General features: G+C 43.3%; 1 protein-coding gene across 7 annotated transcripts in view; it reads right to left on the reverse strand.

The window, feature by feature from the left end:
- Window positions 1-5,637: 5,637 nt before the first annotated feature.
- The window catches only part of LOC144495138 (storkhead-box protein 2-like), a 333,400-nt gene continuing 314,266 nt past the window's right edge, over window positions 5,638-24,771 (reverse strand). For 6 of the 7 annotated variants that reach the window (XM_078215088.1, XM_078215089.1, XM_078215093.1 and 3 more), the window contains 2 exons: window positions 13,112-15,356; window positions 5,638-8,797 (listed from right to left, as the gene is read on the reverse strand). In XM_078215088.1, coding sequence (XP_078071214.1) covers window positions 8,608-8,797; window positions 13,112-15,356 — 2,435 coding nt within the window. In that variant the 3' untranslated portion in view covers window positions 5,638-8,607. The remainder of the gene's footprint in view (window positions 8,798-13,111; window positions 15,357-24,771) is intronic. The other variant, XM_078215090.1, reaches the window with a different exon arrangement.

Here is a 24,771-nt window from a genome sequence, read left to right on the forward strand (position 1 = left end):
CAGAGAATCAGAGAATCCCTACAGTGCAGAAGGAGGCCACTTGACCCATCAAGCCTGCACTGACAACAATTCCACCCATGCCCTATCCCCATAATCCATGTATTTACCCTACTAATCCCCATGACGTTAAGGGGCAATTTAGCATGACCAATCCACCTAACCCACTCATCTTTGGACTGTGGGAGGAAACCGGAGCACCCGGAGGAAACCCACACAGACATGAGGAGAACGTGCAAACTCCACACAGACAGTGACCCAAACCAGGAATTGAGCTTGGGTCTGTGATGCTGTGAGGTTGCAGTGCTAACCACTGTGCCACATGAGAGTTGGTGGATGGTGTGTTGGGGAAAGTACAATGAACAAAGAAAATTACAGCACAGGAACAGGCCCTCCTAGCCTCCACCGACCATGCTGCCCAACTGAACTAAAACCCCCTACGCTTCCAGGGACCATATCCCTCTATCCCCATTCTATTCATGTATTTGTCAATACGCCTCTCCAAGGTCACTACCGTATCTGCTTCCACTACCTCCCCTGGCAGCAAGTTCCAGGCATCCACCACCCTCTGTGTAAAATACTTGCTTCGTATATCTCCTTTAAACCTTGCCCATCGCACCTTTAACCTATGCCCCCTAGTAAGTGACTCTTCCACCCTGGGAAAAAGCTTCTGACTATCCACTATGTCCATGCCCCTCATAATCTTGTAGACTTCTATCAGGTCGCTCCTCAACCTCCGTCGTTCCAATGAGAACAAACCAAGTTTCTCCAACCTCTCCTCATGGCTAATGCCCTCCATACCAGGCAATATCCTGGTAAATTTTTTATGTACTGTCTCCAAAGCCTCCACATCCTTCTGGTCGTGTGGCTACCAGAATTGAATACTATATTCCAAGCATGTTGTACTGCTATTTACTAAATAACTTTAATGTTTTGAATGTGACTTTTCTGCCTCTCGTCCTCGAATGCCCCACAAGAGGAAGCATCCGCTCTACAGCTACTTTATTCGTGTGTTTTATCATCTTGAGTACCTTAATTTGATCTCCCCTCCTTCTTCTAAATTCCAGACAGTACAGGCCTAAACTGTTCAATCTCTCTTCATACGACAAACCCCTCATCTCTGGAATCAATCCAGTGACCTCCTTTGAACTGCCCCCAATGCCACTACATCTTTCCTCAAATAAGGGGACCAAAACTGTGCACGATACTCCAGGTGTGGCCTCACCAATGCCTTGTATATTTGCAACGATACTTCCTTACCTTTATATTCTATTCCTTTAGCAAAAGATCCCAACATACCATTTGTATGGTATTATCTGATTACCTGCATGCTAGCTTTCTGTGACTCATGAATGAGGACACCCAGATCCCTCTGCACTGGAGGACCCCGAAGTCTCTCCCCATTTAGATAATAAGTCACCGTCCCATTATTGCGACCAAAATAATGACCTCACACTTATCCACGTTAAACTCTATCTGCCACATTTTGGACCCACTCTCCCTAACCTTTCTATATCCATTTGTAAGGTTTTTTTTGAAAGGTCCTATTTAATTAATCTCTCACAACTGATGTTTTGATTACTTCATGTGCTCATAGCTGGATAATTTTGAGACATGCTTCCAGAGCCAAAAGAATCTATCCTTCGGAGCGCTGAATAACAATATGGATGCAGCTGCAACCAATTGTAGTTTCCAGGACTTTAAGAAAATATCTAACTTACTAAAATAAAACTTAATTTCTCTCTGATGCTGCAAATGTCAGCTGCTTCAGATGATTCACCTATTTTCTTCTCTTATCTGCCAAGTCCTCCATCAAGTTCAATTTTTCCCACAGTGCAAGTATCATCTTCCTGCCTAGGTGTATTAGTAAGATAAATTGGTCATCCTGATTCAACATTCCATGTTCCAATCCTTGAAAAAGAGTGTTTTCTTAAATAAGTTAATTATAATTAAATGTAAGCAAGCTTCTATTGATCAGAGTGAAACTTCAGGATATCCCATTTCCCAGAAGAACTCTGAAGACTTAAAATTGGATGTACATCTTTTGGCATCACTACAAATCATAACTAGTAATTGGCTTCCTGACGTAAGGTGCTGATAAAGCACCTTCTTCTATATTTCTTATCTATGCTGCAATTTAAGTCTATGTGACTTAATAGAATTATAGAATTCCTACAGTGCAGAAGGAGGCCTTTTGGCCCATTGAGTCTGCACCAACCACAACCCACCCAGGCCCAATACCCATAATCCACATATTTACCTCACTAATCCCCTGACATTAGGATCAATTTAGCATGGCCAATCAACCTAACCCACACATCTTTGGAGTGTGGGAGGAAACCGGAGCACCCGGACGAAATCCTCGCAGACATGGGGAGAATGTGCAAACTGTACACAGACAGTAACCCGAAGCTGGAATTGAACACGGGTCCCTGGTGCTGTGAGGCAGCAGTGCTAACCACTGTGCCACCATGCCACCCCAAATTAGAAGCAAAGCCCTATCTTGTTTCAAACTATAAATATATGTATGTCTTTTCATGTGTTGTATTAGATAAGCTGAAAAATTGTGGATTTAAAATGGACCCCCATTGTATCTTTGAAAAGAGGTCTTTTGTTTTAATGTCTGGGAGTAAAAGCAAATGGAGATGCAGCTCATGGATATTTGAATATCCTTTGCCCGGCACACATCAGCCACCAACTCCAATGTGAAAGGAAACTAAAAGACAAACAAAGAAAAAGTTAAGGCAGAGAGAAGAAACAGTAGACAGCAAGAGGAGGAAACCAAGAGAATTGGCAACTACACCAGAGACAGTAAAAGAGTGACCATATCCTGACTTACCCTTCGAGGACGAGATTGGGGAGTCAATAGTGGAGATCACAGAAATGGCAGAGATACTAAATCAACATTTTGCCTTGGTTTTCACGGTGGAGGACACTAGGACTATCCCGTTAGTAACAGATAATGCCTGAGCAAGTTATTGGGATTAAAGGCAGAGAAGCCTACTGGCCTACATCCTAGGGTTTTAAAGGAAGTCGCAGTGGAAATAGTGGATCCATTGGTTATAATATTTCACAATTCCCTGGAGTCTGGAAAGGTACCCACGGATTGAAAAAAGGTTAATGTAATGCCTCTGTTCAAAAAGGGAGAAAGACAGAAAGTAGGAAACTAGACTGGTTAGTTTAACATCTATGGCATGGAGGCAGTGGTTAGCACTGCTGCCTCACAGCACCAAGGACCCGGGTTCGATTCTGGCCTTGAATGACTGTCTATATGGAGTCTGCAAGTTCTCCCTGTGTCAGTTTGGGTTTCCTCCAGGTGCCCTGGTTTCCTCCCATAGTCCAAAAGACAGTCATAGAATCATAGAGGCTTACAGCATGGAAACAGCCCTCCGGCCCAACTTGTCCATGCCGCCCTTTTTGGGTGGTGCAGTGGTATCACAGCACCAGGGGCCTGGGTTCAATTCCACCCTCGGGTCACTGTCTGTGTGGACTTTGCACTTTCTCCTCGTGTCTGCATGGGTTTCCTCCGGGCGCTCCGGTTTCCTCCCACAGATCAAAGATGTGCGGGTTAGGTTGATTTGCTATGCTAAATTGACCCTAGTTTCAGGCAGATTAGTAGGGTAAATGAGGATTATGGGAATAGGGCCTGGGTGGGATTGTGGTCGATACAGACTCAATGGGCCGAATGGGCTCCTTCTGTATTGTAGGGATTCCATGATTCTATTTTGTTGGGAAACTGTTGGAATTCATTATTAAGGGAATAGTAACGGGACATTTGGAAAGTCAAGACACAATTAATCAGAGTCAGCATGGTTTTAAAAGGTAAATAGTGTTTGACTAATTTGCTGGACTTCTTTAAACATGTAACAAGCAAAGTTGATAATGGGAGTCCTGTAGTTGGAGTGTATCCAGGCTTCCAGAAGGCATTTGATAAGGTGCTGCACGAAAAGTTAATACGCAAGGTAAGATCCCATGGGGTTGGGCATAATACGTTAGTTTGGATAGAGGATTGGCTAACCAACAGAGAACAGAGAGTGGGGATAAAAGGGTTTTTTATGACTGGTAAGATGTAACTAGTGGGTGTCACAGGGTTCAGACTCAAGCCCCAACTATTTACAATCTATATTAATGACCTGGATGCAGAGGTAGAATGCACTATGACTAAATTTGCAGATGACACTAAAATAGGTGGGAAAGCAAGTTGCAATGATGCAATAAGAAATTTACAAGTGGATATAGATAGGTTTGGTGAGTGGTCCAAAATTTGGCAGATGGAATTTAACATGGATAAGTGAGAGGTTATCCATTTTGATTGGAGGAATAAAAAGGCAATTTATTAAATAAACAGAGAGAAACTTCAAAATGCTTTGGTGCAGAGGGATCTGGGTGTCCTTGTGCATGAATCGCAGAAAGTTAGTATGCAGGTGCTGCAGGTAATAAGGAAGGCAACTGGAATTTTTACTAGTGAAATAAACTATAAAAAAAGGGAAATGCTGTTGCAACTGATAGGGCATTGGTAAGATCACATCTGGAGTACTGTGCACAGTTTTGGTCCCCTTACTTAAGGAAGGATGTAAACGTGTTAGGGATGGTTCAGAGAACGTTCAGTTGATAGATTGCAGGAATTAAGGACTTGTCTTATGAAGAGAGATTAATCAATTCAGGCTAATAACTCATTGGAGTTTAGAAGGATGAGCGGAGATCTAATTGAGGGATATGAGATGCTAAAGAGGATTGACAGGGTAGAAATAGAGAGGATGTTTTGCCTTGTTGGACATTCTAGAATGAGAGACCATAGTTTTAGGCCAAGGGTAGGGCACATTTAAAACAGAAATGTATAGAAATTGCTTCACTTAAAGGGTCACAATTCTGCGGAATTCTCTACCCCAGAGCACAGTGGGTGCTGAAACACTGAACAAATTTGAGCAGATAGATAGGTTTTTAATTTGTAACAGATGAAGGGTAATTGAGAGCGGGCAAGAAGGTAGAGATGAGGCCCAGATGAGATCAGCCATGATTTAAAAAAAACACTAGTTGAATTTTGAAGTCAACTGATTATTTCTCTTGTTGTTTAAACCCTGACAGGAGAATGTAGCTCTAGTCAATTATGGTGTCGTGGTAATGTTGCTGGATTGGTAGTTCACCTGGGCAAATGTTCTGGGAATATGGGCTCAAATCCCACCAAGGCAACTGCTGGAATTTAAAATAAAGTAGTAAAAATGGAATTAAAAGCTACCCTCAATAATGGTGGCCAAGAAACTATCATCGATTGTCACAAAACCCCACCTGGTTCACTAATGTCCCTCGAGGGAGGAAAATCGGTGACCCTTACCTGGTCTGGCCCTATATGTCCACACCCACAGCAATATGGTTGATTCTTAACCATCCTTCTTAAATGGTCTGGCAAGCCATTCAGTTCAAGGACCATTAGGGATGAACAACAAATACTGTCCCATGAAAGAATGAAAAATAAATTTGCTTAAGCACTTCCCATTATAAATGTGGACAAAGGAATTTATATTTAGGTGGAACAAAAATATCACAACAGGAAGATTTTTCAGGTAAGGTACAATGTTACTACAGATTGTAGAATATCAGCTATGCGTGTGTTTTTTCTTTAAGAAGACAAAAATCCCAAAATGTTAGAGAAACATGTTATTTAATGGCTTTAAAGTAAATAACACAATCCCAAAGGGGAGATCCACACAAGCTACAATACAACGGAAACACATTTCACACAAAGGGACTTTTAAATTAGGAACATTAAAAAAAAAAATCCCTGTTTACAGTTCAAGTTATTGTACTAAGCAATGACAACTAAACACATTATTTTACAGTATAATACACTTACAAAAACAAGCTTGTTATAATGTGCTATAACATAATCCAGTAACGTTAGGGAAGACATTCCATGAACCAAAATTTGGTAAGAAATTGTTTTACAATATATAAACACATCCACCTGGGTGACTTAACAGGACCCAGACAGACACATTTTAAAAAAAACGTTTGTTATTTTTATTCAGTGCAAACATATTTATACAAGGCAGTCTTGGCTGCTCTACTCCCTTCTGCTTGAAGAAAAAAGCTGTTTGCATTTGTAGTCATTAAGTTCAGAACAATTCATTCATTCACGAGAAAAAGCAATCTTTATTTCCTTTGAATTTAGTTTTTTAAAAAATAGACCAGCTTTTGATGCCAGCTTCTCATTAAAGATATTCAATTCTTGTACTGCTTTGACACGTTTCAAAACAAGACACCAATTTCAATGAGTATTATCAGGAAGTTAGTTTGGAAACCACGCTTCAAGGAGTTAAAGCACCAGCATAAAATTCAGAAGCAATTGTCTGGTGAAAGCTCATTTATGAGATGGTAACAGAGATAGTAAAAGAGAGAGGGCGGGGGCGGGGGTGGGGGTGGGGGGTGGGGAGAGGAGGAGGTCACAGAGCTAGAAAATCATGCTACATTGGGGTTTCTGCTACCATTTCATAAAAGCTATGGAGGTAGTTATGTGCAACATGAACAACATCTTAACTACAGTGAAAAAAATGTTTGTTTACATACATTGAAGGCCATTTCAGATCTATCACTGCCATATAAGGATAAGAGGGAGAACTTTCCCATCCCGCCCGCCACAGGAATCGTAGCAGATGGGTGGGGGGAGGGGGAGGACCATGCAAAGGTCCGTTGACTTTGGGCAGGATTTTTTCAGGTTTTGGGGTGAGCGCGGCCGGAAAATCCCTCCCAAAGTGTCTCATCTGCAAAGTTTCATTAAGCTCCTGTTGTAGCTGTAACAGATCAGGCACACTTCTCTTCTTAGTATATATACATTTTAAATTTTTTTTAAAAATTGCTTATTTTGCAGAGTCATATTTAAATAGTTTAAAAACAAATGTTTTTAAATATGGTCATCCTTTTCATTTGAACCAAATTAGATGGGAGGTAGCTATAACCGGTGCTATCCCAGTACTATAACTGCCATGAATATCTTCATGCCTGATATGTATGTTCCGAGTATCACAGATATAACAGGACTTTGGTGCAGCAGGAAAAACTGCATTTTTCCAAATCGTGGTTATGAAAATTCGAAAGATTCTTTTATAAAGATCTCTCACCTGTTGCGGGAACAATGCTCAACAGAAAAGAAGACAAAACCCAACCCAGTTCTGCAGGGTGATACAAAACTGAAAAAGGACCAGCTTGAAGTTGAGATGTCCCACAAATCTGCAAAACTGTGGTCTCATCGGAAGTTCGAGTGTAACAAAAACCACTGATATAAAGTCATTTAAATATTTTACTGGCATCACAGAACACAAAGGCAGTAACGGGCATAAAAGAAAGATCACATTTAAATGTAAAAAAAAATGGATGGGGTACTGTGCCAGACTTGATGATAACAGCAAACATAAAACCTGGCTGCACGTGCCACTGTATGTAACAAAGAGGCCTCTTGTACCTTTTTGTCTGTAACATAATGTGGCATCATGCACTTGAACACTTCAGAATGGTTTTAATATGTATTCATTGATAAGACATGACAATAAAGTCTATAATAAGACTATAATCCAGGAGTGCTAAGCTTTCACCTATAAAGCTTCCACCTATATATACACTACACTACAGTATGGAAAATAATTAGGATAGGTAGGATGGAGCGAATAGTGGCAATGTATGAACGGGACTCAGGTGAGGTGCAAGTTGCTCAAATTTTGACTCTTGCAGTGACTGAAATGCCTCAATTGTACTGTTTAGTAACTCTCTTTGTACATGCAAAAAATATTTTTTTTCTTAAATCTGGAGAGCTGCTTATTCAACAGCATTTTCTCTGAAGCATATTTATTTGTACAAGAAAACAATGCACATCAAATTCACATATTATATTGATATAAGATTGACCACAACTGTAAAACTTGTAGCAACTTTATTGTTTTGCTATAGGGTTTGCTTTCGACACCTTCAATATTTATTTATATGTACAGTAACGCGTGATGTATAATCTTGTACAATAAAAAAAGTCAGACATTATTTTACCTTTTAATAGTGCAACATATATCTGTTGGTACCACATAACTTTTAAACAATTCTTATTGGAAATAACTGACCATAGACTTGAAGATAGTATCTTCAGTGTTTAAGACTGCCACATATGTGCTCGTCCAGATTTAACACATGCACTGGTTTCGCAAAATCACTCGGGAGTTATTTTGCTGGCTTGATAATGCTCTAGAGAAGATTATTTCTAAACAGGAGGTTTTCACAGAAATATCATCAAGAAACCAAAGTCATGGAAGTGCAAACGAGTTTGTGCTTTTTTTTTCTTCTTTATCAAAACCACAATGGACGATTCATGCAGTGTGATGCAGGCGAATGCCATGCAGCAAAAAGCTGCATTACCCACTCAATACCTAAAGGATGAAGAAGTAAAATTAATAAGTACTCGTGGAAAAAAAAAAGCTCCAAGTCATAGAAATGGCTTCTACATTTAGTTTGCACCTCCTTTCTCAATGTAAGAGCATGCCTGGCGGTGTCTCAAATGACAGTTGAGGTGCAGGTGTGTGGACTGCCGAGGGTGTGACACAGAATCTGCCGCTGACAGCTACTACTGTTTGCTCAAACACTGGTAACGGAGGCTAGACACTTCATGGGCTTCTGCAGCTTTTCGGGTTCACTTGGTGCAGGATCGGCAGTTGCTCGGAAACTGAATGCTGACGTGCCTCCATGTCCCGGACTAACAGCGGGGTTCTGACGCCTGTTGCTTTCTACTATGCTTGAAGTGTTAGAGGCCAGACTTTCACGAGTACTGAAAGACACCACGGATGGAAAAACATTAACGCTTCCAAACACTAATGCCAAAACATTTCATCCTTCACAACTTTTGGCCTAATTGGGTAACAGAACACAAAGAGGCCAGAAGCATTGATAGTGAAGGAAATATAAGTATCAATGAATTGTAATAGATGTTGCTCTTCTGGGAGTTTTGGGGGAGGTGGCGGGAGAGGTGGCGGCACATACTTGGGACAATTGCACTTAAGAGATTTTGGCATTACATCTGAACAGATAACGTCAGAATTTGACACTATTACTTGGTGCAATGAAAGCGCCCAGTACTGTACTGCAACCCTTCATCAATGCATGCACATTTTTCACAGATGGTGCATCTTTCACAATTCTACTTATTTATTCATACATTATAACAATTGTACTTGTTAATATAAAAACACAACCTTTAAACTTCTCAAATTCCAACCTTTGCTGAAATATCAACACTGATCTTTTGTAAAAAAAAATCTAAACTAACAGCGGCTCAGGAGAAACAAGAAGCTACGCATTAAATTCAGGCAATCGGTCAGACTGAAAGAGAGAACTCATCAGTGATATAAAATCTATTGCATAAGCACTGTCTTGGTTCCTTCCTGTTGCACATTTTAGTGATGTCGGATCAGATGATACAGTGGGTTTTTTGAACTGTCTTTTCACTGACCTGGGGTAATTCTAGAGGATTTTCACAGTAACTTCATTGCAGTGTTAATGTAAGCCTACTTGTGACACTAATAAATAAACCTAAACCTAAATTCCAGCTCATACTGGCAAGCAGAGAAGTTTTTTTTTCTCTTTCTGTTATATGCAAATACCCAAATGAGTAGAATCTTTGACCAGATGATGTTGGGCACATATTCAAAGCGTAAAGTAGTTCATAATCTTATGCTAAATAGGGAGTCTCACTCAGATGACCCATGAAAATTATGGCTGGGATTCTCCGCTCTTGTACCACTACCAGCGAGAACGGAGAATTTGGCACTCAGCCAGATCTCCATTCACAGCAGCGGGACTGGAGAATCCCAGCGGTGGACAGCGACAGAGAATCCCAGCCAATGTATAGTTAATTTTCCAACATTGTTGGATTATACTATCTGAGAATCTTCGGTTAAAAAACATTTTAAAAAGCTTATTCTTGCTTTAGCATGAAAAATTCATGCCAAATTACTAGACAATATTGTTTGTTGGATGTTAAACTGTCAGTGTGTTTTCCTTGTGATAAACCAATGTTTTCTGGGTGGCACAGTGGTTAGCACTGCTGCTTCACAGCACCAAGGACCCAGGTTCGATTCCTGGCTTGGGTCACTGTCTGTGCAGAGTTTGCACGTTCTCCCCCAGTCTATGTGGGTTTCCTCCGGGTGCTCCGGTTTCCTCCCACAGTCCGAAAGACGCGCTGGTTAGGTGCATTGGCCATGCTAAATTCTCCCTCAGTGTATCCGAATAGGTGCCGGAGTGTGGCGACTAGGGGATTTTCACAGTAACTTCATTGCAGTGTTAATGTAAGCCTACTTTTCTGTTTTAAGATAACTGTGGAGAATGATAGGTCTGGCCCAAAAGTTAAAATTCTAAATTGGGGCAAGGCCAATTTTGATGGTATCAGGCAGGAACTATCAAAAGTTAATTGGGGAAATCTGTGGGAAGGCAAAGAGACGTCTAGTAAGTGGGAGGCTTTCAAACGTGTGTTAACCAGGGTTCAGGGTAAGCACATTCCTCTTAGAGTGAAGGGCAAGGCTGGTAGAAGTAGGGAACCCTGGTCAAGAAGAAGAAGAAGGAGGCACATGACAAGCATAGGCAGCTGGGATCAAGTGAATCCCTTGAATAGTATAGGGGGTGTAGGAGTAGAGTTAAGAGAGAAATCTGGAGGGCAAATAAGGGACACGAGATTCTTTTGGCAGATAAGGCAAAGGAGAATCCAAAGAGCTTCTACAAATACATAAAGGGCAAAAGAGTAACTAGGGAGAGAGTAGGGTCTCTTAAGGAACAACAGGGTCATCTATGTGTGGATCCAGAAGAGATGGGTGAGATCCTAAATGAATATTTCTCATCAGTATTTACTGTTGAGAAAAGCATGGATGTTAGGGAACTTGGGGACCTAAGTAGTGATGTCTTGAGGAGTGTACATGTAGCAGAGAAGGAGGTGCTCGAAGTCTTAAAGCGCATCAAGGTAGATAAATCCCCAGGACCTGATAAAGTGTAACCCAGGACATTGTGGGAGGCGAGGGAGGAAATTGCGGGTCTCCTAGCAGAGATATTTGAATCATTGATAGTCACAGGTGAGGTGCCTGAAGATTGGAGGGTGGCAAATGTTGTGCCTTTGTTTAAAAAGGGCTGCAGGGAAAAGCCTGGGAACTACAGGCCGGTGAGCCTCACATTTGTGGTGGGTAAGTTGTTGGGAGGTATTTTGAGAGACAGGAGCTACAGGCATTTAGAGATGCAAGGACTGATTAAGGACAGTTAGCAGGGCTTTGTGAGTGGAAAATCATGTCTCACAAATTTGATTGAGTTTTTTGAAGGGGTGGCCAAGAAGGTAAATGAGGCCAGTGCAGTTAATGTTGTCTTCATGGACTTTAGCAAGGCCTTTGACAAGGTACCGCATGGTAGGTTGTTGCATAAGGTTAAATCTCACGGGATCCAGGGTGAGGTAGCTAAATGGATACAAAACTGGCTTGACGACAGAAGCCAGAGGGTGGCTGTAGAGGGTTGTTTTTCAAACTGGCGACCTGTGACTAGCAGTGTGCCTCAGGAATCAGTGCTGGGTCCACTGTTATTTGTCATTTATATTAATGATTTGGATGAGAATATAGGAGGCATAGTTAGTAAGTTTGCGGATGATACCAAGATTGGTGGCATAGTGGACAGTGAAGAAAGTTATCTCGGATTGCAATGGGATCTTGATCAATTGGGCCAGTAGGCTGACGAATGGCAGATGGAGTTTAATTTAGATAAATGTGAGGTGATGCATTTTGGTAGACTGAACCAGGGCAGGACGTACTCAGTTAATGGTAGGGCGTTGGGGAAAGTTACAGAACAAAGAGATCTAGGGGTACAGGTTCATAGCTCCTTGAAAGTGGAGTCACAGGTGGACAGAGTGGTGAAGAAGGCATTCAGCATGCTTGGTTTCATTGATCAGAACATTGAATACAGGAGTTGGGATGTATTGTTGAAGTTGTACAAGACATTGGTAAGGCCACACTTGGAATACTGTGTTCAGTTCTGGTCACCCTATTATAGAAAGGATATTATTAAATTAGAAAGAGTGCAGAAAAGATTTACTAGGATGCTACCGGGACTTGATGGTTTGAGTTATAAGGAGAGGCTGGATAGACTGGGACTTTTTTCTCTGGAGCGTAGGAGGCTAAGGGGTGATCTTATAGAAGCCTATAAAATAATGAGAAGCATAGATCAGCTAGAAAGTCAGTATCTTTTCCCAAAGGTAGGGGAGTCTAAAACTAGAGGGCATAGGTTTAAGGTGAGAGGGGAGAGATACAAAAGTGTCCAGAGGGGCAATTTGTTCACACAGAGGGTGGTGAGTGTCTGGAATAAGCTGCCAGAGGTACTAGTAGAGGCGGGTACAATTTTGTCTTTTAAAAAGCATTTAGGCAGTTAGATGGGTAAGATGGGTATAGAGGGATATGGGCCAAATGCGGCCAACTGGGACCAGCTTAGGCGTTTGAAAAAAAGGGCGGCATGGACAGTTTAGGCTGAAAGGCTTGTTTCCATGCTGTAAACCTCTATGACTTTACTTGTGACACTAATAAATAAATGTGAACTGTTTTTTCTAATACTGTCCACGTTGTGTTTTCTCATTCTTTCATTTCAGGAGGGATTGTGTTCTAACTCTTTGGTCCATGCAGGGAGTAATGATTGCTGAAACTCATATTGCAACTTTGGGAATGAACTGCCCTTCAGTTTCCAATTATTATTTTAAATGATGAGTACAGTCATGTCTTATTTCTTGGCAGAAAGAGCAGCTTCAAGCCAAGACTGCAAAGTCAGAACATTATCTCCAAGGTACTTTTGGTGTGAGGGTGCATCTGTTGGTTTATAAAGCACCCCGTACTGCTCACAAATATATATTAAATGCATGAAATGTATTGCTATGGTAACCTACATTTTATGCAAGACCGAAACAAGCAATTCTTCTGTCTTAATTCTAAGATCAACAGGTTTTACTGTACGGCTGTTGTGTTGGCTACTTTTGAAGTTCAATAACATGAAATAATCTGTCACAAAACCAAAAACTTAAACAAGAATCTCAAATGGATGATTGTGTTGGATTTACCATTTGCTTGCTTACCGTGGAGAATTAAATCCACTGTCTACTGTTATACTGCTGCTGTCCATACTATCTAGTCGAGCAGAATGCAAAGCTTTCTGGCTGGCACTGTTGTCACTTTCCTTTGGGCTCAGGAGAGTTAGGTTCTTCTCAAATTTTCTCTGGAGATTTTTCTCTTTCTCTCGTTCCAGCAACCACTGCACAGTACCACCATCGTCGCGGCTTTTGCCCTCCTCCTGGTTCTTGTTGGTCCCCTCTTCGGAGTCATCATCAGACACATTATAATAGTCAAAGGAAGACTCCTGATGTCCCGTTTCCTCTCCGTGCCCTGGTAGAACAGGCAACGATTGTGCCACACTTGTTAGGCCAACAAGGCTCTCACAGTTGTTGTGAAGCACCTCCGAAGGTTTATTGTGTTGCGATTCATACAAAGGGGGTTCCTGATAACTATTCTCCACGTGATTTACAGTCTGAGTTTCAGACTGTGATTTAAACACTTGTCCATTTGGCAACGATAACGTAGATGCCTGTCCAGCTACAGGCAAACTAATGCTGTTCATATCTATCTTTTCAGGGTAATGCTTCTGCTGCAGTGACAATTGTTCAAGTTGTCCATTCACATTTTCTTCAATAGGGGCGTGTTTCAAGAATCTATCCAAAGGGGACAGATTCTTAATGCCGTCCGACAAGGTCAAAGTATCATAATCTTTGAACAGACATTCATCATTACGTTTAGCTGATGGAGAAGAAGCAGTCTGAATAGTCTCCTTGGATGCATTACATTGAAAGTAATCATCAGCTTTTGTTCCAGCACCACAATTGGGTTCATTGTATTTGGGCAAACTATCTCCAGCTGTAGTGTGTTCCAGTGGGTTGCAGGCATCACTAACACCTGCTGGATTATCAATATCAACACATTCTGGTATGCTTGGCTCAGTAATATGATTGGAATGTGATGACAATCCCGTTCTGTGATGACCGAGCAATTTGGAAGAACGTAATTTGTCATTATTTGAGTGGCTTTCATCCATACTGCATCCTTGCGTCTCTTCCGCTGTGCCTGACAAAGTAGTGCCGAGAGGTCTATTCGAATTATCCATCGATCTGGACCTCTCCTTGGCTTTGCTGGTCCTATCGTTTCTTGATTTTCTGTCTTGAGTATGGCTGTGGCTCCGATGAACCTTTGACTGTAAACTTTCTCTCGAATGTTCGTGAAATCGACTCTCCATCCTGCGCTTGTAAAGATCACCCGACACATCCCACTCTGGGGTCACCGGGAAATGAGATTCAACCATGTTCATTTTATCGTATGTAAGAAAGCCATTGTCACCCTTTATTTCCACAGTGGTACTCTTATCACACGGGGATCTGGTAATTGGATCGTAAAGCTCATACTCTCTGGATTCTGCCACATCCAAATGGGTTTCTTCTGACTGCTCTCCCTTTGGAGCCCTGGACTTGCTGTGAGATCGCGATTTACCGTGGGACTTCTTGTGACTTCGACTCTTTTTGCTCTTGCCGCTGTGCTGAGCGGAAGAGCCTGGCTTATTCCTATGAGCCTTATCTTCTTCAAGTTTTTTCATTAGCGCTGTGTGCTTCATGACATTTTCCACTGTCAAGTCTGGATTGATGCGTTTGATTATCTCCTGTTCTACCTCCCTCGGTATAGAGGTTGGGTTATCCTCATCGCGCAGAGGCCATTCCTCAGGTGGAAACTGGGCTGAAAAGTTTACCAGCTGTTTCGACTTGTCCTTTTTAAAGCTCAACCTGAACAATTTCAAACCAAATTTTTTGGACTGCTTTTCCCCATCCTTGGCTTTTGGCAATGTCTCAGTTTTATAGGAGCAGTTAACAGTGCTCCTACTTTTCTCCGTCTGTGTTACTGGCATCTGGCTGAAAGAAGGGGGGCAATAGGAGTCTTTACATTCCTTGATTGATTTTTTCTGAAGAGTGGATGAGTGATTGTGGAATTCCTCTCTAAAGCAGTTGCAAGAATCACAGTGGTTTCTGTGGTGGGCCCTGTCTCGGAGGCAGCCAGAGTTGGACGGGGTTATTGTCCCAGGTTGTGGTGAAGTACATCGAGACCGGTCAGGTATCCTTTCATCCAGATGGTACCATTTGCTATTTGTTCTGATGAGAGAAGGGGTAATAAAATAAGTCTGTGGCGTTACAATGAAATATCCGTCAGGAGTTGGGTAAATTTTCCGCTCTCTTACGAGCATGTTCAATGTATGGCGAAGAATTTCTTGACTGGGCGTGGGGACACCTATAAAAACAAAGGAAAAAAGTTATGATAAGATGAATTACTACTACCCCTACTACCTTCCGCGGGAGTTCACTTCTGTTACCCTGACAGCAGTTTACATCCCACCCCACCCAGGCGTGAGGACTGCACTGGACGAAATATACACCACCACAAATAGCTTCGAGACAAAACATCCCGAGGCCTTGTTCATTGTGGCCGGGCATTTCAGTCAGGCCAAGCTCAAGAGCGTACTACCAAGATACCACCAACATGTCTCTTGTTCCACCAAAGGCCCAAACATCCTAGACCACTGCTACATAAAAGTCAAACATACCTACCGCCCTATCGTCCGCCCACACGTTGGTAAATCAGAACACAATGCTATGCTCCTGCTCCTGGTTTACAAGCAAAAACTGAAGTGGGAGAATCTGTCAAAGAAAGTCGTGCAATGTTGGTCCGAGGAATCGGATGATCTCCTACAGGACTGCTGAGAGTCAGCGGACTGGTCAGTACTTAAAAACTCTGTGACCAGCCTGAACGAGCATGCCACTACTGTAACTGACTTCACTAGTAAGTGTGTAGAAGACTGTGTGCCAAAGAATCAAATCTGTGTGTTTCCCAACTGGGAATCATGGATGAACAGGGATATCCACTGCCTACTGAAGTTTAGGTCTGAGGCGTTCAAATCAGGCAACCCTGACCGACACAAGAAAGCCAGATACGATCTAAGGAGATCCATCAAAGATGCCAAAAGACAGTACTGTACAAAGCTAAAATCCCAGGCGAGCCACACGGATTCCCGCCGACTATGGCAAGGTTATGACAGGCTACAAGATGAAGGCATGTAAAATTGCCGGCACCAATGCACCCCTCCCTAATAAGCTCAATGCATTCTATTCCCGTTTTGAGCAAAAGGTCAGCGAGAGCACACCCTCCTTCCCGGAAGCCTTGGACGAACTCGTTTCCGAGGTCACTATTGCAGACGTCAGAGCAGCCTTCCCAAAAGTCAACCCACGGAAAGTGACTGGCCCAGATGGGGTAACCGGACGAAAATTCAGATCATAGAACATAGAACAGTACAGCACAGAACAGGCCCTTCGGCCCACGATGTTGTGCCGAGCTTTATCTGAAACCATCCTGCGTGGATCAGCTGGCGGGGGTATTCGCAGACATCTTCAACCTCTCTTTACACCAACCTAAGGTCCCCACCTGCTTCAGGAAGATGACTATCATCCCAGTACCAAAGAAAAGCCAGGCAGTGTGCCTTGATGACTATTGTCCGGTGGCTCTGACATCCATCATTATGAACTGCTTTGAGAGATTAGTCACGGCATGAATCAATTCCGGCCTCCTAGTCTGCCTGAATCCACTACAGTTCACCTATTGCCGCAACAGGTCCACAGCAGACGTCATCTCCCTGGCCCTACACTCAACTCTGGAACACTTAGGTAACAAACACACCTATGTCAGACTCCTATTTATAGACTACAGCTCAGCCTTCAAAACACCATTATTCCTACAAAACCCATCCCCAAACTCCGTGGTCTGGGAATCAGCTCCTCCCTCTGCGACTGGATCCTAGACTTCCTAACTCACAGATCACAATCAGTAAGGACAGGCAACAACACCTCCTCCACGATCATCGTCAACACTGGTGCTCTGGTGCATCCTCAACCCCTTACTATATTCCCTATACACCGATGACCGTATGACCAAATTCCCCTCCAACTTGATTTTCAAGTTTGCTGATGACACCATTGTTGTGGCTCGGGTTTCAAACAATGATGAGACAGAGTACAGGAATGAGATAGAGAATCTGGTGAACTGGTGCGGCAACAATAATCTCTCCCTCAATGTCAACAAAACAAAGGAGATAGTCATCGATTCCAGAAAGCTTGGTGGAGAACATGCCGCTGTCCACATCAATGGGGACAAAGTAAAAATGGTCGAGAGCTTCAAGTTTTTAGGTGTCCAGATCACCAACAACCTGTCCTGGTCCCTCGATGCTGATGCTATAGTAAAGATAGCCCACCAACTTTCTCAGGAGACGAAGGAAATTTGGCGTGTCCGCTATGACTCTCACCAACTTCAACAGATGCACCATAGAAAGCATTTATTCTGCTTGTATCACAGGTTGGTATGGCTCCTGCTCTGCCCAAGACCTCAATAAACTACAAAGGGTCGTGAATGAAGCCCAGTCCATCACCCAAACCAGCCTCCCATACATTGGCACTATCTATACTTCCCACTGCCTCGGAAAAGCAGCCAGCATAATCAAAGGCCCCACACACCCCGGACATTCTCTCTTCCACATTCTTCCGTCGGGAAAAAGATACAAAAGTCAGAGGTCACGTGCCAACCGACTCGAGAACAGCTTCTTCCTTGCTGCCATCAGACTTTTAAATGGACGTACCTCGCACTGAGTTGATCTTTCTCTACACCCTAGCTTTGACTGTAACACTACATTCTGCACTCTCTCCTTTCCTTCTCTGTGAACGGAATGCTTTGTCTGTATAGTGCACAAGAAACAATACTAATACATGTGACAATAAGAAATCAAATCAAATTAAATTTGCATCTGCATTCTAACTATGAATCAAATCTTCATAAAGCTTACATTTGATATGAAGGATCAATACCATTTCGATGATTAATGTCACTTTACTTTTTTTATTCCTTCGTGAGACATGGGCGTCGCCGGCTGGCCAGCATTTACTGCCCATCCCTAGTTGCCCAAGGGCAGTTGAGAGTCAACCACATTGCTATGGAGTCACATGTAAGCCAGACCGGGTAAGGACTGCAGATTTCCTTCCCTAAAGGACATCAGTGAACCAGATGGGTTTTTCCAACAATCGACAGTGGTTTCATGGTCATCATTAGATTCTTAATTCCAGATTTTTAAAATTGAATTCCAATATCACCATCTGCCATGACAAGATTCGAACCCGGGTCCCCAGAACATTAGCTGAGTTTCTGGATTAATAGTCTAGCAATTAAACCACTAGGCCATCGCCTCCCCATACTTGTATAACGAATGCAATTGTTCAGTACAAAAGCTTCATCAGATTCATTAATAATTAGAGAACAATTAGGGAATGCTGGCTTGGTAAAACAGCAGCTCCTGCTTGCACCATATTTCCAAGAATAAAGTCTGAATCCCTGCAACGCTTGTGCCTGGTGGTGGAAATGCTAACTATGTAGAAAATGAGTTACTTTATTTTTCAGTCAGGCCATTGAGATGCTGCAGCACAGTCAAAGAAGGACACACCATCTGTCTTGCCTTGAGGTGAGACTTCCTGCTGAATGGGCTACAATATGGTGCAAAATGATGATTTGAAGACATAGAAATATTCATATTCAGTGTTGCCCTCCATTTGCAGGAATTATATGTTGTTAGCCAGGTTTTGCTGCGTAAAGGTCAAAATGGGAAGAGTTTTCATAGAAACATAGAAACCCTACAGTGCAGAAGGAGGCCATTCGGCCCATCGAGTCTGCACCGACCACAATCCCACCCAGGCCCTACCCCCACATATTTACCCGCTAATCCCTCTAACCTACACATCCCAGGACTCTAAGGGGCAATTTTTTTAACCTGCCCAATCAACCTAACCCACACGTTTTAAGTCTAAGTTTATTTAATTTTATTGATTAGTGTCACAAGCAGGCTTACATTAACACGGCAATGAAGTTACTGTGAAAATCCCCGAGTCGCCACACTCCGGCGCCTGTTCAGGTCAATGCACCTAACCAGCACGTCTTTCAGACTGTGGGAGGAAACCAGAGCACCTGGAGAAAACCCACACAGACATGGGGAGAACTTGCAGACTCCGCACAGACAGTTACCCAAGCTGGGAATCGAACCCAGGTCCTTGAGTCTGTGAGGCGGTGTTAACCATTGTGCCACCGTGCAGCCTCATGTTTAAGTGAACCAATATTAAAAACATTTTTGATAAGAGCGGCATGAGAATTGATTTCAAAACAAAAAAACACTCAGTCAATTGGTACTCTTTTTATGATTCTTTTACGGAATGTGGGCATCACTGGTTAGTATTTATTGTAAGAACTTTAACAACACCAGGTTAAAGTCCAACAGGTTTATTTGGTAGCAAAAGCCACACAAGCTTTCAGAGCCCCAAGCCCCTTCTTCAGGTGAGTTGAAGAAGGGGCTTGGGGCTCCGAAAGCTTGTGTGGCTTTTGCTACCAAATAAACCTGTTGGACTTTAACCTGGTGTTGTTGAACTTCTTACTGTGTTTACCCCAGTCCAACGCCGGCATCTCCACATCATAGTATTTATTGCCCATCCCTAGTTGCCCTTGAGAATGTTGTGGTGAGCTGCCTTCATGAACCACTGCAGTCCCTGAGGTGTAGGTACACCTACAGTGCTGTTAGGGAAGCAATTCCAAGATTTTGACCCAGTGAAGGAACAGCAATATATTTCTAATTCAGGATGGTGAGGTGGTGTTCCCAGGTACCTGCTGCTCTTGCCTTTCTAAATGGTAGTGGTTGTGGGTTTGGAAGGTGCAGCCTAAGGAACCTTGGTGAGTTCCTGCAGTGCATCTTGTAGATGGTACACATGGCTGCCACTATTTGTCGATGGCGGGGAGATAGAACGTTTGTGGGAGGAGTAGCAATCAAGTGGGCTTCAACAACACTCAGGAAGCTTGGCACCATCCAGTGGATGATGCCAAGCTTCTTGAGTGTTGTTGAACCTGCACTCACCCAGGCAAGTGGAGAGTATTCCATGACACTCCTGACTTGTGCCTTGTAGAAGGTGGACAGGCTTAGGGGAGTCAAGAGGCGAGTTACTCTTTCTGGGATTCCTAGCCTTTGCCCTGCACTGGTGGCCACAGTATTTATATGGCTAGTCCAGTTTAGTTTCTCATCAGTGCTAACTCCCAGGATGTCGATTGTGGTCGATTCATCAGTGGTACTACCACTGAATATCAAGGAACGATGTTTAGATCCTCTTTTGTTGGAGATGGTCATTGCCTGGCACTTGTGTGGTATGAATGTCACTTGCCATTCATTCATCAGCCCCAGCCTGAATATTGTCCAGGTCTTGCTGCGTTTGGAAATGGACTGCTTCAATATCTGAGGAGTCGCAAATGGTACTGAACATTGTGCAGTCATCAGTGAACATCCCCACTTCTGACCTTATGATGGAAAGAAGGCCATTGATGAAGCAGCTGAAGATGGTTTAGCCTAAGACACTACCCTGAGGAACTCCTGCAGTGATGCCCTGGTATTGAGATGACTTACTGCAGGGATAGAAAGAGAGTTAATGATTCAGATTAATAACTTTTCACCAGAGCTCAAATAATTGGTGCATTTTGGCACAAAGTCCTTGGGCGGAATTTCCCATCAAGGAAGCTCAAAACCTTTGACTGGCATTGGACAAGGCTCTGAGCAAAGGCCAAGCGTTTCCTGACGAGCCAGAAGATAAAACTGACAGAAAGTTCAGTCATCCCAAATTGCTCCTACATGTCTGCCAGCTGTCTCAGGGACTGAAAATGGGAGCAGGTTAAGGAGTGGCGTGTGCGGTCCAGGGAAACTGAAAGAGAGCAAGAAAAAAGGCAAATATAAACAAATATGGATGGGTTGGAGATGGGAGATGGGCAGTGGTAGGAGGTTGCTGTAATGGGTTACTGACTAAATGCACCCAGGATGGGTGAAATTTCCTTTGCACACTAATAAAGGAATTTTGTGAGGTTAGGCTACCAGCCTGGACAAGAGATGCAGATGCAGCCTTAGAATTGACTTCCAACCAGTGCTCATGCTCACACCATGAGTGCTGCCTTTGAATACAATCCTTGCTATGTAGCAAAATGATGAATGCGTTTATAAAGAATGCATGTGTGATTTAATTAAACACAGTGCAAAACCTTACCCTATTCTCCCTCCCCAGTGTGGTGCTGATTCACGCAGATTAACAAGGTTCGTTTTAAATTCTAAGGTCTGTGCTGAGTTAGCTGATCCCATCCAGGATAGAGCTGTGGTAATTACAACTGGGCTTAGTGGATCGAGATTTAGGGAGAGATATATTAAAAAGAAACTCAGACAGAGCTCTCACTCTTAAATATTATCCGTAAAATGAGTGTAAATGAGCCGGGGTTGGGGAAAGCTCAGGCCGTTTCACTGTTCTCCCAGTAGTCATCACTGAAGAGTTATATGTCAAGGATATGTACGGGTTAGGTTGATTGGCCGTGCTAAATTGCCCTAAATTGCATAGGTTAGAGGGATTAGTCGGGTAAATACGTGGGGTGATGGGGATAGGGCCTGGGTGGGCTTGTTGTCCGTGCAGACTCGATGGGCCGAATGGCCTCCTGCGCACTGTCGGGATTCCACGATTCCAATAGTGACTTTGGTAAGCAGTTAGGGATCATCAAGGATTGTATTCAAAGGCAGCACTCATGGTGTGAGCATGAGCACTGGTTGGAGGTCAATTCTAAGGCTGCATCTGCATCTCTTGTCCAGGCTGGTAGCCTAACCTCACAAAATTCCTTTATTAGTGTGCAAAGGAAATTCCACCCATCCCAGGTGCATTTAGTCAGTAACCCATTACAGCAACCTCCTACCACTGCCCATCTCCCATCCCCCATCCCCAACCCATCAGACTTTCCGTCAGTTTTATCTTCCGCCTCGTCAGGAAACGCTTGGCCTTTGCTCAGAGCCTTGTCCAATGCCAGTTAGGGATCATCTAGGTGACTGAACAAACTTTAGTCATAAACCTCGCCAGAAACTGCAAACAAAAATTCCAATGTTAGTTTTATTAAAATTTTTTTTAAAGGCCAGGATTTTACAATCCCACCGTGGCGGGAATCGCCATGGCGGAGGCAGCGGGTCAGCCAAAGGTCCACTGACTCTTGGCAGGACCAGACGATCCAAGTGGTGGGTGGGTCCAGAGAATCCCACCCAAGGTTTCTGGCAATGAATTTTCCCCAGTGTCGGGAGTAAACTGCACAGGTTTAAAAATGCAAAATATCACATTATAGGCTGGGAGAAATCTTATCTCACAGTCAAAAGTTGAGAGTTCAAGCCCCACATCAGGGACTTCAGCACATAATCCAGCTGGCACTCCAGCACAGTACTGAGAGAGTGCTGCACTGTCGAGAGTTGCTGTCTTTCAAGTGAGATGTGAGACAGAGGCTCTGCCTGTCCTCTCAAGTGGACATAACAGATCTCACGGTTGCAAACCATATTGGCCTTAGCCAATAATCATCTTTCAACCAACAATCACTAAAACAGAATGTCTGTAAAATTGGTTGTCAGGTTCCCAATACTGCAATGGCCATTACACTTCAAAAAATATTTAGCTGGATCATAATGCACTTTCAGAAATCTTGTGTTGTGAAAGGTGCTATCTCAATGAAAGTGTTTTACTTCTTGCATCCAAGTGTGCAGCCTCACTCTCTGCAGCCGCTGCTGATATGCTTTGAGTTGGGGATGTGTCACTGGTGATACTAGCATTACCTCATTTATACTGAAGTGTCTCCGCCAAAGACAGCACTGTAATGTGAATGCAGCCATGTGTGCTGGGTCAGATAGAACCATAGAACCATAGAAAATTACAGCTCAGAAACAGGCCTTTTGGCCCTTCTTGTCTGTGCCGAACCATTTTATGCCTAGTCCCACTGACCTGCACTTGGACCATATCCCTCCACACCCCTCTCATCCATGAACCCGTCCAAGTTTTTCTTAAATGTTAAAAGTGACCCCGCATTTACCACTTTATCCGGCAGCTCATTCCACACTCCCACCACTCTCTGCGTGAAGAAGCCCCCCCTAATATTCCCTTTAAACTTTTCTCCTTTCACCCTTAACCCATGCCCTCTGGTTTTTTTCTCCCCTAGCCTCAGCGGAAAAAGCCTGCTTGCATTCACTCTATCTATACCCATCAAAATCTTATACACCTCTATCAAATCTCCCCTCAATCTTCTACGCTCCAGGGAATAAAGTCCCAACCTATTCAATCTCTCTCTGTAACTCAGCTTCTCAAGTCCCGGCAACATTCTTGTGAACCTTCTCTGCACTCTTTCAATCTTATTTACATCCTTCCTGTAACTAGGTGACCAAAACTGTACACAATACTCCAAATTCGGCCTCACCAATGCCTTATATAACCTTACCATAACACTCCAACTTTTATACTCGATACTCCGATTTATAAAGGCCAATGTACCAAAGGCACTCTTTACGACCCTATCCACCTGTGACGTCACTTTTAGGGAACTCTGTACCTGTATTCCCAGATCCCTCTGTTCAACTGCACTCTTCAGAGTCCTACCATTTACCCTGTACGTTCTTCTTTGGTTTGTCCTTCCAACGTGCAATATCTCACACTTGTCTGCGTTAAATTCCATTTGCCATTTTTCAGCCCATTTTTCTAGTTGGTCCAAATCCCTCTGCAAGCTTTGAAAACCTTCCTCACTGTCCACTACACCTCCAATCTTTGTATCATCAGCAAACTTGCTGATCCAATTGACCACATTATCATCCAGATCATTGATATAGATGACAACAACAATGGACCCAACACCGATCCCTGCGGCACACCACTAGTCACAGGCCTCCACTCAGAGAAGCAATCCTCCACAACCACTCTCTGGCTTCTTCCATTGAGCCAGTGTCTTATCCAATTTACTACCTCCCCATGTATACCCAGCGACTGAACCTTCCTAACTAACCTCCCATGAGGGACCTTGTCAAAGGCCTTGCTGAAATCCAGGTAGACAACATCCACCGCCTTCCTTTCATCCACTTTCCTGGTAACCTCCTCGAAAAACTCTAATAGATTGGTCAAACATGACCTACCACGCACAAAGCCATGTTGACTCTCCCTAATAAGTCCCTGTCTATCCAAATATTTGTAGATCCTATCCCTTATCACACCTTCCAATAACTTGCCCACCACCGACGTCAAACTTACTGGCCGATAATTTCCTGGATTTCTTTTGGAACCTTTTTTAAACAACGGAACAACATGAGCCACCCTCCAATCATCCGGCACCTCCCCCGTGAATACTGACATTTTAAATATGTCTGCCAGGGCCCCTGCAAGTTCAACACTAGCTTCCCTCAAGGTCCGTGGGAATACGATCTCTGTAGACAAGCTCCCTAATCTATCCTGCCTGAGTACTGCTGTAACATTTTCCCTGACCAACAATGCCACCCCCCCACCTTTTATCCCTCTGCCTCTATCCCGCCTGAAACATTGGAACCCTGGAACATTGAGCTGCCAGTCCTGCCCCTCCTGTAGCCAAGTTTCACTAATGGCTATAATGTCATATTTCCACGTGTCTATCCACGCCTTCAGCTCATCTGCCTTCCCTACAATACTCCTGGCATTGAAATAGACACACCTCAAAAAATTATTTCCACCACACTCTACCCTTCCATTTGTGATTTTGCTTGAACTAACCTGTCTTTTTACCCCTG

This window comes from Mustelus asterias, chromosome 6, assembly GCF_964213995.1.
Source record: "Mustelus asterias chromosome 6, sMusAst1.hap1.1, whole genome shotgun sequence".
Taxonomy (NCBI): Eukaryota; Metazoa; Chordata; class Chondrichthyes; order Carcharhiniformes; family Triakidae; genus Mustelus; species Mustelus asterias.